The sequence below is a fragment of the Eumetopias jubatus genome, unplaced genomic scaffold (assembly GCF_037043125.1).
Source record: "Eumetopias jubatus isolate StellerSeaLion01/CBP00866 unplaced genomic scaffold, mEumJub1_p1.0 scaffold_11, whole genome shotgun sequence".
NCBI lineage: Eukaryota > Metazoa > Chordata > Mammalia > Carnivora > Otariidae > Eumetopias > Eumetopias jubatus.
This window is the reverse complement of record NW_028274817.1, coordinates 77908348-77923792: the sequence shown is the minus strand read 5'-3', so window position 1 is coordinate 77923792 and position 15445 is coordinate 77908348. Positions and strand designations below refer to the sequence as shown.

The 15445-nt window shown below is 45.7% G+C and overlaps 1 protein-coding gene across 1 annotated transcript; it reads right to left on the bottom strand.

Annotated features, from left to right (window-relative positions):
• Positions 1-9923: 9923 nt before the first annotated feature.
• Positions 9924-11352, bottom strand: MAGEH1 (MAGE family member H1). Its single transcript, XM_088029002.1, has one exon. It carries the CDS (start codon positions 11093-11095, stop codon positions 10436-10438), a length of 660 nt encoding a protein of 219 aa, XP_087885128.1. The 5' UTR covers positions 11096-11352; the 3' UTR covers positions 9924-10435.
• Positions 11353-15445: the final 4093 nt, after the last annotated feature.

The following is a 15445-nucleotide window of genomic DNA, read 5'->3' as shown; positions in this document are numbered from 1 at the left end:
ACAAAGAGCAGTTCTATCCTGATGTTTGAGGGTATTATTTTGCTTATTGTTTGGTCTTAGTACAATTCCTCAAGGAAAATACTAATTGTGTCCTGTATGACCTGGGGAGCAAGGGGATTCATTCCTACACAACAAGGGTGGGGAGACCAGAGTTCTGGAACAGCCAGCTCCTCTGAAATGCCTCGGGTGCACAAAGGGAGGGGCAGCTGTGATAACTGTTCCCTCCCCAGCTAGGCAGTTCCTCCTCAGCAATGTATTAATTATGTATGTGTAAGAGTATATGCACGTGCGTGTGTGTGCGTGTGCATGCTATGAATTGTCCAGATCAGGGTTTTAGAGTTTGCAACTGCTAGGTGCATTGTGTTGGAGATTGGGGACCTGTTTCAGATAACCTTGATTGGAGGGTAGGAGGTGAGGGGGACTGGTATTCTGAGAAGGGCAGCGTGGGTTTGGCAGAGCTGCTTCAGAGTCCACATTTGATACAGAGTTGGGAACAGGACCACATCACGCACCTCCACACAGAATGCAGCTCAGCTCCGGCACCTGGGCCCTGGCAGCTGTGCGAACTGCCTGGGAGCAATGTCAACATCATGAGGGGAATCATCTTACCCGGAGGCTATACTGAAGTTCTCTCAGAGGACTTCAAGATTGCTTGTTGGAGACTATAGTGAACAGACAGGTCTTGATAGCAATTTACGTCACCCTTCTGGGACTCCCAGGCACAACAACTGTGGGAATCTTTGCCAAGAGGGATGATGGGGTCAACAGTGACAATACAGAGGGCTCTGGGTCATGGTACTTGTTTGTACTGATATACAGAAAACTGGTATAAATGTTTATAAATATGTGTATATAGCATTAGATGTATATATATTATATCTGTAGTTATAATTTTTATCCTATTCATTATTATTATTATTATCATCAGTATCATCTTCCTGACTATGCACTGAAAGTATACCCACAAATGTTAGCACAGTTAACTTCTGGATGGTGGCGTTAAGGCTAAATATTTCCCAAACTCTTTATACTTTCAGGACTGGCAGAAATGTGGGCAACGAGCATGAAGCTTTCCTACAATCATAAAATACAAAAAGCTACAAAGTAAGTTCCATCCTTCCCTGACCGTCAAGACCCAGCGGAAGTCTTGACCACTGTGATATCTTCTTTTTGAACTCCTGTACTCCTTCTTGGGCACACAACTCTCTTGACACTCCGTCAGCAATCGAATCACTTGGCATTTCTTCTTTTTACTTGTGATTTCTTTTTATTTAATCTCCTTCATGATAAGGACCATATTTTGTAATAATTCCCTTGCAATAGCAACCACCGATTGAATGTGTCTGATGGGCCAGGCACTGTGCCAGAGCTGAAGGGATGAATGTGTAGTCCGCGGACGCTTGCTGCTTTGCAAAAGTGTGTTACCGATCTACGGTAAGTACATAATTTGAAAGTACATGTTTAGAAAGTTCTTATAGCATCATTGTATTTTATGATGGCGAGAGTTTCTATGATGTTAACAAAAATCAGGTCTTGTATTTTGTGTGTCTTTGCTATTTTTCTTCTTTCTATTCACTTATTTTCCTTGTGTTATACAAATGTATTGATCCGTGAGTGACTGACTCGGGGTAAAACAAAATACTCATCCCTCACCACAGACAATTTGAGAAGCAGCAGTCTAGGGGCTTTGTGAAGATCAGGTGATTTATTTTCCACAGCATGTCTATAAAGCAAGAGGCATTGTTCATGTTTTTGGTGGTGTACATGGAGGCTGATTCAAGTTAGAAAGCTTCAACTAGGTCCTCAAGTAGAAGCCTTGGGTTTGGGGCCAGCATGTTTCCACTCGCCTTGCATAGTTTACCTCAACTGTTGATCCACTGGTGTCCAGCACTTGTTTATCTTACTAGGACTTCAGAAATGCTGATTACCTAACCCTGGTGGCTGCTCTCCACCACCCCCCCACCCACCAACATGGGCCAATGATGCCTGAGGACCAACTCAATGGCAGCTTTTATTGCAATCCCTGCAGCAGGGATGGGAAGCATCTTGGAGGAAAAGAAGGATACAGTTTCAAGCATGTTAACTGAAGCACTGTTTGAAGGGAAAACAGAGTAAAACAATACTAAATATTCATTTGCAGAGAGGTGGGTGCCTAAAGGCTTTGATTGCCATTTCTGGGTCAGGGCTATTGGAGTGTGTGTGTGTGCCCTGAAGGAACTCATCTATAAAATAAGCTGCTCTCCAAATCTGGGTCTCTGATGGTCCCATTGCCCTCTCTTCTTCCTCTGTTCTTTTTTTCTCATGGAGTCTGAATTCATTCTCAATGGCTTAGATTAGCCATATGATTATTCTTTTCCCGGGATAGGCTTAGACCTTGTGACCTGAGACCCAATCCTGTGAAAGCTTTTTCTAGTCTCAGGCTTACTCTACAGATAGGGTTTCACATCATTGTGAAGCTCATTCCTTCGGGTCATATCAGATGGGATTATTTACTAGACAAGTTTAGCAGGGTGTAGGAAGACTTCAGAATGAAGCCAACTGAAGGAAGCCCAACCAAGAACAAACAGATTGTGTGTGGGTACGTGTGTGTGTGTGTGTGTGTGTGTGTGTGTGTGTGTGTGTGTGTGACCAACAGCCTAAAGGATACCCACAAATGTTCTGAATGGCACAATGGCCTTTTAGTTTGATCAGAGTTGTTAATGTCCCCAGGTAGCTACTCTCCTGGCTTGGTCGGAAAACAGATCTTCAGGTAGTGAGGATGTTCTAAAAGTCAAGGAGAGGTCAGTTCTGTGGTTCTGGGATGTCTGTTCCACTTGGAGCTGGGCCAGCCTTCAGAGGAGGGGTCTGTTTTAAGCAAGTGAAGATCACAGGGGCTCTGCTACTCAGCCTCAGACTTAGAATGTAGTGCCAGCACTGAATAGAGCACCAGCTGTGTCATATAGGAAACTGGGGCAAGTGCTCACACTTACAGACTGTGGCTCTCATGTGGTCATTCCAAGTAGCTGTGGTTCGTTCAGTGGGGAGGCTTCATAACAATGTAAGAGGAAGCAAAAGTACTTCCACACTCTGACTTGCCAGCAGGTTCGGGCCTATGGTTATAAGACTGCCTTGAGAGTCAGACTGTTTGGGTTCAAAACTTTACTCCTCCAACTGTTTGCTGAGTACCCTTGGCCAATCCATCTGAACGGCTTGTGCAGCACATCTCTAACTTATAAAATGGGGATCACAATATAACCCGCATTATTGAGTTGTTTGGAGTATTAAATGTTACTAAGGTGCTCTGAAGTGGTACATAATAGATGCTCAGCAGACATGGAGACTCAACAAATAAGCATGTGCCTGACCTCAGCTAGAGGAGTTCAGTGGGGACAGAAAGCCTGGCTGACCTCTACCCAATCTGGTAACTACATGATTTGCAACTCCCTGTGCATCCTCTAGTCCTGCTCTTTTTGCAAGGTCCAAGTGCCCTCCTGCCTACTCAAAGTTAATGCTCCAGCAATTCTGTCTGCTTCCCTTGTGCTGTTGATTCCATTCCTCCCTGCTGCATACTTCCCTTCAGCACATTGCTATTTCTTCCGTCTGAAGTACATCTTTTCTTGATTCTCTCTTCCCCCAGCAGATGCTGGCCAATTTCTTTGCTCCCCCTTGCAGCATAACTCCTTTTAAGGCTTGTGTATACTAACAGACTCCTCACCTCCCATTCTCTCTTAAACTTGTCCAAAGCAGGCCCTATCACCCAACCCTCCAATGAAGCTGTTCTCATCAAGGTCATCAGAAGCCTATGCATTGCTAAATCCAATGGCCAATTCTCACTTCTCCTCTTATCTCACCTGGTTATCTCAGCACTTTGAGCATAGTTGACCACTGAGTCTCCTTTCATACACTTTGCTTCACATGGCTCCTGGGACACTACATTCTTGGTCTACAGCACTGGTGAAACTTCTCAGTCTTCTCAGTTGGCATCTCCTCTTCCCCCTGATCCCTTTATGCTACAGGTCTCTGTCCATGATCTTCTGCTTTTCCTTATGTGCACTCACTCCCTAACAGATCCCATATAGTCTCATGGCTTTTAAATGCCTTCTATAAGGGCGCCTGGGTGGCTCAGTTGGTTAAGCGACTGCCTCCGGCTCAGGTCATGATCCTGGAGTCCCGGGATCGAGCCCTGCATCGAGCCCCGCATCGGGCTCCCTGCTCGGCAGGGAGTCTGCTTCTCCCTCTGACCCTCCCCCCTCTCATGTGCTCTCTCTCATTCTCTCTCTGTTTCAAATAAATAAATAAAATCTTAGAAAAATAAAAAATAAATGCCTTCTATACATCTTAGGCTCAACTTTTCAGCCAAATTCCTGACTTCTATACAACTGAATTCTATACAACTGCCTACTCAACTCACATTGAGTGTCAAAGAGACACCTTCCTTCAATACTTCCAGAACTGAGTTCCTGATCCCCTCCCCCACCTATAAAACCTGTTCCAACTACAGCCAGTTCCCATATCAGTTGGCAGCCGTTCCATCCTACTCTTTGCTCGGGAAACAAACAAACAAAAACAAAACAAAACCTCCCCAAAACAAAACAAAACCAAACAACCCCCCCCCCAAACTCTGGAGTCAGTGTTGACTCCTCTCTGACACTCCACATCCAAACCATCGGGAATTCTGTTAGATCAACCTCAAAATGTATCCAGAAACTGAGCAGTTCTCACCATATCTACTGTTACCTGTAGATGATCCAAACCACCATCATCTCTAGCCTGACTTCTTACCAGGTGTTCCTGCTCCCATCCTTGTCTGTTTTCACTCTATTCCTAACATAGTAAGTAGTCAAAAGATAAATCAGATGGTGCCACTCCTCTGCTCAGTCCCTCACTATCTCCTTCCTCTCCACACCCCCCCCCACATTCTACTGCAAACAAGAGCCAAGTTCCTTAAAATGGCCTACTAGCCCCCACGTAATGTGGGCTTCTGTTAATCTCTGACCTCGTCTCCAACTCTTGTCCTTTTTGCTCACTCCACAGCAGCCACACTGGCCTGTCCACCCTTCCTCAAATGTGCTTAGCCACTCCTGGGCTTTGGAGCCTTTGCACTAACTGGTCCTTCTGCCAGGAACAATACTTCCTTTATATATCAGCAAGGCGGACACCCTCACCTTTTTCATTTCTTTCTACCCAGCCTACCCTTTAGTAGAATTTAATGATCTCTTTCTTTCCTGGCATTTCCAATCCACCTTTACCCTGTTCTGTGTGAGCTTACCCCTGCCCCCTCCACCCCTGCCGACCACAGTAAGTATCACCTTCGAAGGTACTGCCTAATTTGTTATTTAAAAGGTTTACCTTTTATTTTCTGTTTGTTTGGGTTTTTTTTTTTTTCCCTGCAAAGGAGCTTGTGATTTGTTCATGTACCCCAAGTGACTGGAACAGTGACCAGCACAAACTGACCTTTGTAAATGTGTGTCGAACGAGTGAATGGATGAATTGTCAGATAATCACAACGTCCAAAATAACATAGGCCTGGTTATTTTTGAAACTTTACAGGCCGAGAATGAATCCAAGGGCCTCCTTGGTCATAGTTACAGGAGGGATTTCAGGCACTTCTCATACATTGCACACTTTGAGATAACATTGGCAAGGGTGTCATTTGTCACAAGGAACTGAGATAGAAGTGGGCCTGATTTTCACCAGCTGTTTATGGGCTCTACCTTCCCCTCCAAACCACCCTGTGTGAGCTTTATGTCTGCTGAGTGATGAGCAGTATGAACCTAGAGTCCACTTTCCCTCCCAAAATCTGTTCTGCAAGCCCTGGATTGCTCCAGAGCTGTTCTTCTAATATAACTCTGACTGAGTTGAGACCTTCCTCTGTGCAAGCGTCCTCACACAGATTTTCAAAGAAATTCCATTAACTCCTTGATGTTTAACTGTTTCATGGCTCACAAGCCCTGGAGTAACCTGTATATAGGTCTCAGTACATCTTCATAGCAATCACCCTTCTTCACCACCACCACTGCTTTCAAAATCATTTCCTTCAGAACACTGGAATTCTTTGCTTCTGCCAAAGGAAGGAGACGGAGGGATCCCGGCCCCTACCCACCTCACGGGGTGAATGTGAACCCAGGCAGAATCCATATCTCTCTTTCACCATGGTCATGGTCTGCTCTGCGCCTGACTGCTGGGGCCATGGCCACAACACTGGGCCCAAGGAAGACCCCGCCCCCTTCAGCCTGTCTTCTTGAACGGGCAGATAGCCAACTGTTTGCTGCTTGTGTCTTATCTCAGATACTCTACTCTGCTCAAGGTAGAGTTCTGGTGACCCATCATACCTTCCGGATTGGAAACGGCATCAGCCAGCAACGTTGCAGGCCCAGAAAGGTTGCTGTTTGGTTGGTTCACTGTGTGATAGCCAGGACCTGGGATTTGAGGATTGATGGCATGTTCAGGGTGGTGACATTTCTGAGCAATGTGCTGTGATGGAGAAGATACATTTGTCTTGAAAGGAAATATTCATTCTATACATAGCAGCCCCTGAAAGATGCCCAGCAATTGGGGCCACAATAATTCAGAGTGAGGGTACACCCACAGCTAATCCCCAAATGCCTTATTAACCTTATTTTCCCATGCCTCCTCACCCCACCCCAGCATGCTCCTTCTCACTTTTACCCTTGGGTTGTGGTGGAGTTTGAAGGCAGAGGACTTCCCCAAGGCCAGGTGGAGCCCCAGGTACCCTGGTGATGCAGTCTGTTGTTTTACTATAATAGTGTGGGCTTCAGACTTGCTTGGCCCTGGCCCTGGGTTCATGTCCAAGGCTGTCACTGACCAATCAGGTGATCCTAGCAACTTGCTTCTGATAGCTGACCCTGAGTTTCCTCCTCTGTAAACTTGGTCTACCTTGCTAGTCTGCTGCAAACATTAGAGACAATGTATGAAAACAACTGTCAAAGTGCCTGGCACGATTTAGGCACTCAGGAAATGGCAGCTGCCACTCTTGCTATGTACTGGGGACTTTTGAGCTCTCTATCCCTGAGCCCCCTAAACAACTGGAGTATTCTAGGACCCAGAAACTCAATCCACGTCAGAGGCATTCTGGCAACTAAAACAGCAGCTTTTCCACTCACTGTGTGGAAACTCTGCTGGGACAGGGCCAGCTTAGGTTGCTGACTTACACAGCAAGAGGTTCCCAGCTTGTGTCCCCTCTGGATACTGCTCAAAGCTCAAAGAATTTATGTAAATGAAACAATGAATATTCTCTTTTTCTCACCACCTTCCAGAAGCTCCTTTCCCTGCCTCTCCCTCAGCCCTGTCATTCATTTCACAGCCACCGGAAATCCCACCCTTGCTCAGCTTTTACCTAATCAAATGAGGATTAACTCTTTGCAGTACCAAAGTAGTGTGTTGTGGGGGGGGGGGGGCGTGCAAAGGGGTGGGAAATACACTAAACCTCCAGGCCAAGGGATGAGTGAGTCTGGGTCATTAACTGCTTCCTTGCTGGACTAAGGCAGGTCACCCAATCTTCTGTGCCTCCCTGTGGAGCCTCCTGCCTGAGGCCTTCAGGATTCCAGCAGTCATCTCTTTTACAGTGCAGCTTGCAGTATACTCCCACTCTTTCTCCCTTTATACTGGGTACTACTGGTTCTCTGACTGAATTAAGCTCCTTGGCCCACACTTGCAAATAACCATTTTTGACAATTGGATGATTATTCCTCACCAGAGCCAAAGAAAACATAGATTCAGACAGGTTTTGGAAGGACATTATTTCTTCCCCTGAGTTAGCTGGAGCTTCCTGTAAAACAGGGGTAATCTTACTGACCTGGCAGAGATATGTGGCAAGCCCCTGGTACAGAGGAGATGCTCAATAAATCTTTGCTCTGCAGGCTCTCCCACTTACTAGCTGACTGACTTGGTGCTGACTGATTTGTACGAGCCCCTTTTCTATAAAAGGGAGAGAATTTAAAGTCAGCCTTGTCCCGCAAAGGATTTGAGGATGCATTTGGGGTTACTGAGACCTGTCCCATGGACTTTGCATGTTTCTTTTGAAGACAGAGACCTTGTGAGTGCATCGGCAGGCAGACATGGGCAGCAGGGTGGCCTATGGAAAACCACTCTGGATTTGCAGGGACCAGATGTGGGGGTCTTGCCTAGGATCTGTCATTTGCCACCCTTGTGGCTCTAGACAGGAAAGTCACTTAGTAATCCGAACCTCAGATTCATACCTTATCTACCTCTGGAAGTGGCATTGACAAATAGGGCTCCTCTGGGGCCAGAAACATGCCTTTTCATTTTCTGCAGCCCCAGTTTCTATCACACCGCCTGAATCATGGAAGGTTCTCACTCCTTTCTTGTTTGCTGAATGAATTTGGAGCTGCTGAGGTGTCATACTTCCCACTTTTGTTTGAAGCCTCCTTTGTCTGCAGGCTGATGCCTATGGGTCCCTGGGCCTTTGCCAGAAAGCCATTTGCTAGCCTACCGTGGCTCCAGTGACTTTACCTTGCACACAGCTGGAGACAGGATAAGACTGACCGGAGGCAAAAGAAAGAAGGTACCCTGGCCACTCTCCTGTGTATGATAGCTGCTCCCTCTGAGCCGCACAAAGCTAGGTGAGGCACCTCTCCTTGGGGTTCCCTATTAGAGGACTTAGTTCACACAGTGTTTAGTTTTAAGGGTAGATGTGGTAGACTTTGGGGGTGGCCAGAACATCTTATGCATGTTCTTTGCCTATAGCTGAAAAGAATGTGAAGGATGACTCCTACATCTCCAGATTTGCTGTAGGGTGAGATAGAGAATTCAGAACTCCCTGGTGATAGAGTAGATTGGAAGGGCATTGAGCTCCTTGGTACAATGAGGTGAGAAAGTGTGAAAGCTCCTGGAGGTGGGCAGAAACTTGATAATACCACATGCTTGTGCACCATGGGCCACCATGCCAGGCAGCCCTCTGGACTCCCTACCCTGGCTGAAGGAGAGAGTCAAAGTGCTAGCTCTGCTCCCCTCCCACCCCAAAATGCATTCCCCCCCCCACACACACACTTTTAAAACAATTGGCACACCTTAACAAACTGTAGTTTCTGAGAGAAGTGCCAGGTTACCTTCCAGAGATGCCACAGGTCAAGTCTTCTCTCTGACTCATCCAAGAGGCTCTGCTTTTTTGCTTTTTTAAATTATTATTATTCCAGGATTATCATTATTATTAACCATCTTTGTTCTCATTAAAATCAGCCATAGCTTCCACCCTTTGAGGCTCTAGCTTCTGCTCACCTCTTCTCTGCCTTATTTCTCCGCTTTCCCCTTGACATAACCTTAATCGTTCAGTGGAGAATTTGTTGTTTCCCTAATGTCCACGCTGCCTTTACTGCCTCCATAATCACTCCCTTCCCCATCTTCAATATTATTTTCAGACCTCAGGTTGTCATCTCACCAAGAATTTTCTGACAGTCCCCATCTTTTTAATTTCTGTAGTACCCCACAACGTTCTTTTTACTGCAACCACCCCTCTCCCCGGCCCTCCTCTCAAGCCGATTTAAGTGTATTTTCTATTTCTACAGTACCCCATGATAACCCCTTCCCTTTGCCAATGCCCCCTCCCTCCAAGCTCGGTTAGGTATCCAAAAATACCTAATACACAGTATTTTCCCAGAATGCTTTGCTGCCCCTTTCAAATTCCCCCAAACTTATTTAAGCATCTCTTGGGTTCTCATAGAATCCTGTGATGTCCCTTCTTTCCCGTCCCACCCCCAAGACAGGTCACATAAGTGTTTCTACATTTTTACGGCACGCCATACTCACTCGCTATTACAGCGTTTACCACACTGCCAGTTTACATATTTGTCTCTCCTGTGTAATCTCGAACATTCTTTAGAACTGAGGGCTGTGTGCCACGGAGTATCCCCAGAACCTAGACTGATGCCTCACACATAATTGGTGGTCAATAAATGAACAAGGTGTCCTTGTCATTATGCTTTTATTTTTTTTCTTGCACAGTAACTAAGTAAATTCATGGTAGTTGTCAGTTTTCTTTACACAATAGCAGAAACAAAGGTTTCAGAAAGGTCAGACATAAAAGAATTCCCCTATCCTTTCTCACATTACTGGTTATTTCAAACTTTCAAGAATAGAGTATTTAAAATATGTATCAGATCACAGAGTATGATGGACTCATTTTACAACGTTAGCAAAACTGTTATACTAAATCTCAATGACAGAAAAAAGAAAAAAATATTTTCTGCAATCGTATCTTAATCATAATTTGACCTTAATCAGCACTATATTAAAATGTATACAATCGTACAATATCCATAGCAAACGCTCTATATTGCAGTTAAACAATTAGCACTGATCACAAATATCAAATGCCCCCCTTTTCCCATCATATTCAACTCAGGACCCAGCTAATCTACTCCTTGGGGTAACTTTGATATTGTTTCCAACCCCCCTCAAGGGTCTGCCCCAGATTTCCCTAAGGTGCGCTGTAACCCTTAGCACCTGAATTGAGGATAGCCTCAACTTCTGCATCATCCTCAGAATCCCAATCATAATTACATGGCCAGTCCTTGGAGCATCGGTTACGCACCCTTGCCACAAAATGCATGACTTTCAGCTTGCTGGATTCCACGTGTGCTCTAGGTCCCCAGAAGAACTCATACTCCAGGGGACTGCTACGCGGCACCGGCTTATAAATCAGGTACCCTCTGCGCACAAACTCCTCTGTGACGACCTTCTTTGGATCTCCAAAGATGCTGTGCTGCCGGCCAGGCTGCATTCCCAACTTCCCAAGCACTTTCCAGACCAGGGCCTCCTTGGCGCTGTTGCCCATGATGAAGATGAGGGCTAATATGGACATCAGGAGACTTTTCTTGGTGCCCTGAAAATTGCTCCGGGCTACCGAGGGCTTTTGCACTTGAGCAGTGTTGGAGGCTTCCTCAGGCGTGGTGGAGGCCTCCTCCGGAGTGCTAGGGTCTTCCTCAGGGCCACTCAGGTTGTCCTCCGGGGTGCTTGGGGCCAGAGATGAGGCCATCGGGGTCTCAGAAGCTTCTGAGGCCTGGATCTTACGGTTGTTGCGGTTCTCTTCTGCGGCCCTTGCGTTACGGCGGCGCCGACTCTTTCGACCCCGAGGCATGTCTCCTACTATGGGCTCTTGAGCTTATTGCAATTCTAGGGAAAGATGCCTGCAACTTCTGCAGAACGCAACTACCTCTACCTTAAGAAGCGGCTGTCGCTGGAGCCAGCAATGTCAATCGTTTTTGTAGCAACAAACCAGACGTTCTCAGCGAGAAAGCTCACTCCCAGGGAAGCTGAAATGCATGAGCAACCGCCATCTGCACTCGCTCCCGCCGCAAGCGCGCGCGAATGCTCTGCAGAACTGACTCCGCCTTTTCTGCCACGCACTCCGAACTCCAAAGAGGAAGTGGGCGTCTCCTCCACCCAGATTTCCGCTGTCAGATAGGAAAAGAAGCTCATCAAGGCAGGGGTGGGACTAGGGCAGAGATGACAGCTAGAGATTGGCAAGGGCAGGGGAATACACGGGAGAAATGAATACCATAGGATTCCTGTGTTTTTCAGTTTGGTACATTTGCTCGCGTGTATTGGGAAGGAATTCTCACAGAATGCGGCATGTACATGTATGTGTGTCAAGGGGTGGTGGTGGAGGGTGTGGGGGAATGGAGTTGAGGAGTGTATTTGTGGAGATTATCAGTGATCTCAGTTATCCTTTCCTGTCTTGGCTTACACAGCACATTAATTTACCATCCCTGTTCTCAGAAATAGTTTATGTGTATACTAATTGATTCGTGGACCCATCTAGGACCCAGATAAGATGCCTATGGCTGAATTGCTGGGTGATGAGGGGAAGTGGGACCGCAAAAGCAGTGAACAGTGTGCAAGAGGTGCAGAATATTTAAATGTTCTATATTCACAGAATTATTAAGCAGGTCACTGACTGGATCAGACTTGCATTTGCAGAGCTTCACAGAGGCTGTACAGACTGGTGTCTCCCAGGTCACTTAGGAAGCAATTAAAATAAGAAGCAAGAGGAAAAGAAAGTGAGCCTTAAGGCAGTTTCTATGGGGATGGGGAGGCGTAAAGGCATTCTAAGGGTGATCCTGGACAGGCTTTAGGGACTGATTGTGTGGAAGAGGGGGATGGGGAGAAGGTTGTGGAAGTGCAGGTTGGCTCTGAGGTTTCTAGGCTCCAGTCCACCTGAATGCCTGATTTATTTTGGTTCTTTCATTCATTTGGTAATCCAAATGTAATGCTCTGGGTTATCCACTCTGGGTCTTTGCTCAGTAGTTCCTTGGTCTGAATTGCTTTTCCTCTCATCCCCAATTATCTAAATTCCATCTACCGACTCACAAGCCTCTTCCTCCATGAAGCTTGTCTTCCTGGATGAATAGTGAGTCCATGTTCACTCCCCTGAGGGAGGAGTCTCTATAGCAAGCACTCTGTATCTTTCTTATGTCATTCCAAAGATACTATTTTCATAAGTCACTTCACCTCTCTGAGCCTCGGTCTCATCTATAATGTGAGGTTAATTAAGTGCTGTCCTCATAGGATTGTGAGAATTAAATGAGATAACAAATGAAAAGCACTTATCACACAGGAAGCACAGCCTTTGCCTCTTAGGTGTTTCAAGCAGTGTGTGAGAATGGCATTTAATAAATGCATGTTGAAGGAATACATGATGGAAAAGATTTTGCACATGTGTTTAGCTGAACATTTTAAAAGCAAGCAAATACTTTATACCTTTTTGGCTGGAAGAGATTAAATGCTTGCTTGACAGAACCTCATATTGTAATTCCATTGAGGGAAGGGGCTCTGTCTAGCCTCTTGATGTCTCCCAGACCTCGATAGAGTTTGTGGAACAGGATATGGCTACACCTAGTGAATAAGTGCCAGGATGGGACAGTGTGTCCCATTTGGAAAGCAGAATTGCCAGCTGAATTGCACCGAACAAGGTCCAGTCCTATACATGTGTAGAAAGGGGATGCCTGGTATAGAGTAACGAGCATTGAACTCAAACCTTGGAACATGAATTCTGGCCCAGCCCGTGTTGCTTACAAGCTCTTTGACTTTGATGAGTTCACTTACCATCTCTGTCCTGTGATTTGTTCTCTGAACAAACAGGAAAAGGCTAATCTCTCCAACCTTGTCTACCAGGCCTGTTGTCAGGCTCTCTGGATATCCAACAGTACATGCCAGTGATCCTGGATGAAAGCAGGTTCCTCTAGGTTCAGGGTTTTTTTTTCATTTTCTCTCTTTTGTTTGGTGTTTATGAATCTGCCTAGAGGATTGCAAAATCACCTGTATTTTTTCAAATAGCTTCTCCATTCTGATGGGATTTAATGAAATGTAATCCAGCAAATTAATTATCTTCCCAACAGTCACTTTCTAACTGAAATTTTCTTTATACCCAGAGCCTACCAAGGCTTCCTGTTGGGGAAGGCTGGCCATAAACTAATTTGGGACAGGTAATGCTTACTGTTGCTTTGCCTTCTGCCTACCAACCGGCTGTCTGAAGGCGGGGGGCATTTCTCTGTCTCGGGCTTCATCTGAGTGAACCTTTTCTCCACTCCACAACAAGGACAGGACAGCTCCCCATAGCACCCTGGGTAGATCAGAGCCTACCTGAAGCAATGTACAAGCTAGGGCTGTGGCTTCCAACCAATCTCCTCAAAGGAGTAATCAAGAACAGGGTTTAGTCTGTGAGGTACACTCAGTATACACAAAAGTTTAACAGAAATCACATTTATGTAAGACAAGCCACAAAAGTTGTTTTAGTCAATAAACAGTGCATTTAATAGCCAGAATATCACTAGGCATGTTTTTAACAGAAGGAAATAATTAACTATGCCTTGGGATATTGCAGACCACAGGTTTGTTTGGAATAAATAGCACATGACAAAGGAAGGGCAACTGACTTTGAGGGCCCTAGGAGTACAAAGAGAGGAGGGAAACTAACATTGTTGTGGTAGGCTATGTGCCTAAACTACCTCTAAACTGAAATCTTTACAAGAACCTTCAATTACCAATGAAGCTAGAGAAAGGTTAGCTCTCTTGTCCAAGATCATAGCGCTGCTGGTGAATGTCAGTATTTGGGCCCACGTTTTCAGATTTCCAAGCCCTGGCTTCTGCCATCACACACCTTGCAGCTGCTCCAATTGAGTGTACATTTAGTAGTTCAAGAGGGCTTAGGATGGAAGGGAGTATTCTTGCTCTCTTGAAATAGGAGCAGAAGGAAAAGAGATGAGAAAAGGGACAGGTGTGGGGAAGAGCAAAGCAGAGATCCTGTCACATTACCAAGTTTTCCATGCCTGACTCTGCCCCTTCCAAGCTGTGTCAAGTCCAGCATGTTACTTAACCTTTCTAAGCCTGTTTCTCCTTCTGTAAATAGGTATGTCACAGTAGTGCTGTAAAGATTAAAGGGAAATAACTCATGCAAGTTGAGGTGGGCTGAACAATTCCCCCCAGACTCCAACAATGTCCACATCCCTATCCCTAAAATCTGTGAATATGTTACCTTATATGGCAAAAAGGAACTCTGCGGATGTGATTAAGTTAAGGGTCTTTGGATGGGGAGACTATCCTGGAATATCTGGATGGGCTCAAGGTAAATGCAAGAGTCCTTTATAGGAGGGAGACATTAGAGTTAGATTCAGCAGAACATCTAAGGATGGAAGAAGAGATCAAAGAGGAGAGAAGATGCTATGCTGCTGGCTTTGTATATGGAGGAAGGGAGTATGAGCCAAGGGATGTAGGGGGCCTCTAAAAGCTAGAAAAGACAAGGATGTGGATTCTCCCCCTAGAACCTCCAGAAGGAACACAGACCTACAGATACATTTTAGACTTCTGATATCCAGAACTGTAAAATTGTAAATGTGGTTGTTTTCAGCCACTAAATTTGTGGTAACTTGTTATATCAGGAGAAGGAAAGTCATAGGCTGCAATTCTTGTGGGTCTTTTACCCTCTTCTTTTCCAGGCATTGTCCTGGCTGTGTGCCCAAGTGTCCACAGGCATTGCTTTTACCTGGGCCGACATTGCCATAGCCACCCCCTGGTGGTAAATACTGGGGGCTAGATAGGTAGGGAAATGCTGGGGTTAGTCCACGCTACTCTTGTTGCCATACACTAATTCACCTTTCAGTTGCCTGTGGGCCCTGTTCTGATGCCAACCAGCACCTCCCCAGGTCATAGAACACGCTTGGGCCAGGACCTCCATTTGAAATGACCCTTGTACAGATTGTGGGCCATGGCTTACCTAAACAAGTGAGTTGGACCCCTGGCGCAAGCCAAGCTACTCATGCTGTTTGACAAAGTCCAAGTATGGGGGATAATCCTGAAAATCAGGAGACTCCATAGCTGGCTCCTGATACTTCCTTTCATTTTGTTTGCAGCAATCTTTATAATCATGGGATTTTTCCTCGGGTTTCATGATAAAATGATTTATAAATTTAGTTATGCCTATGTAAGCAAT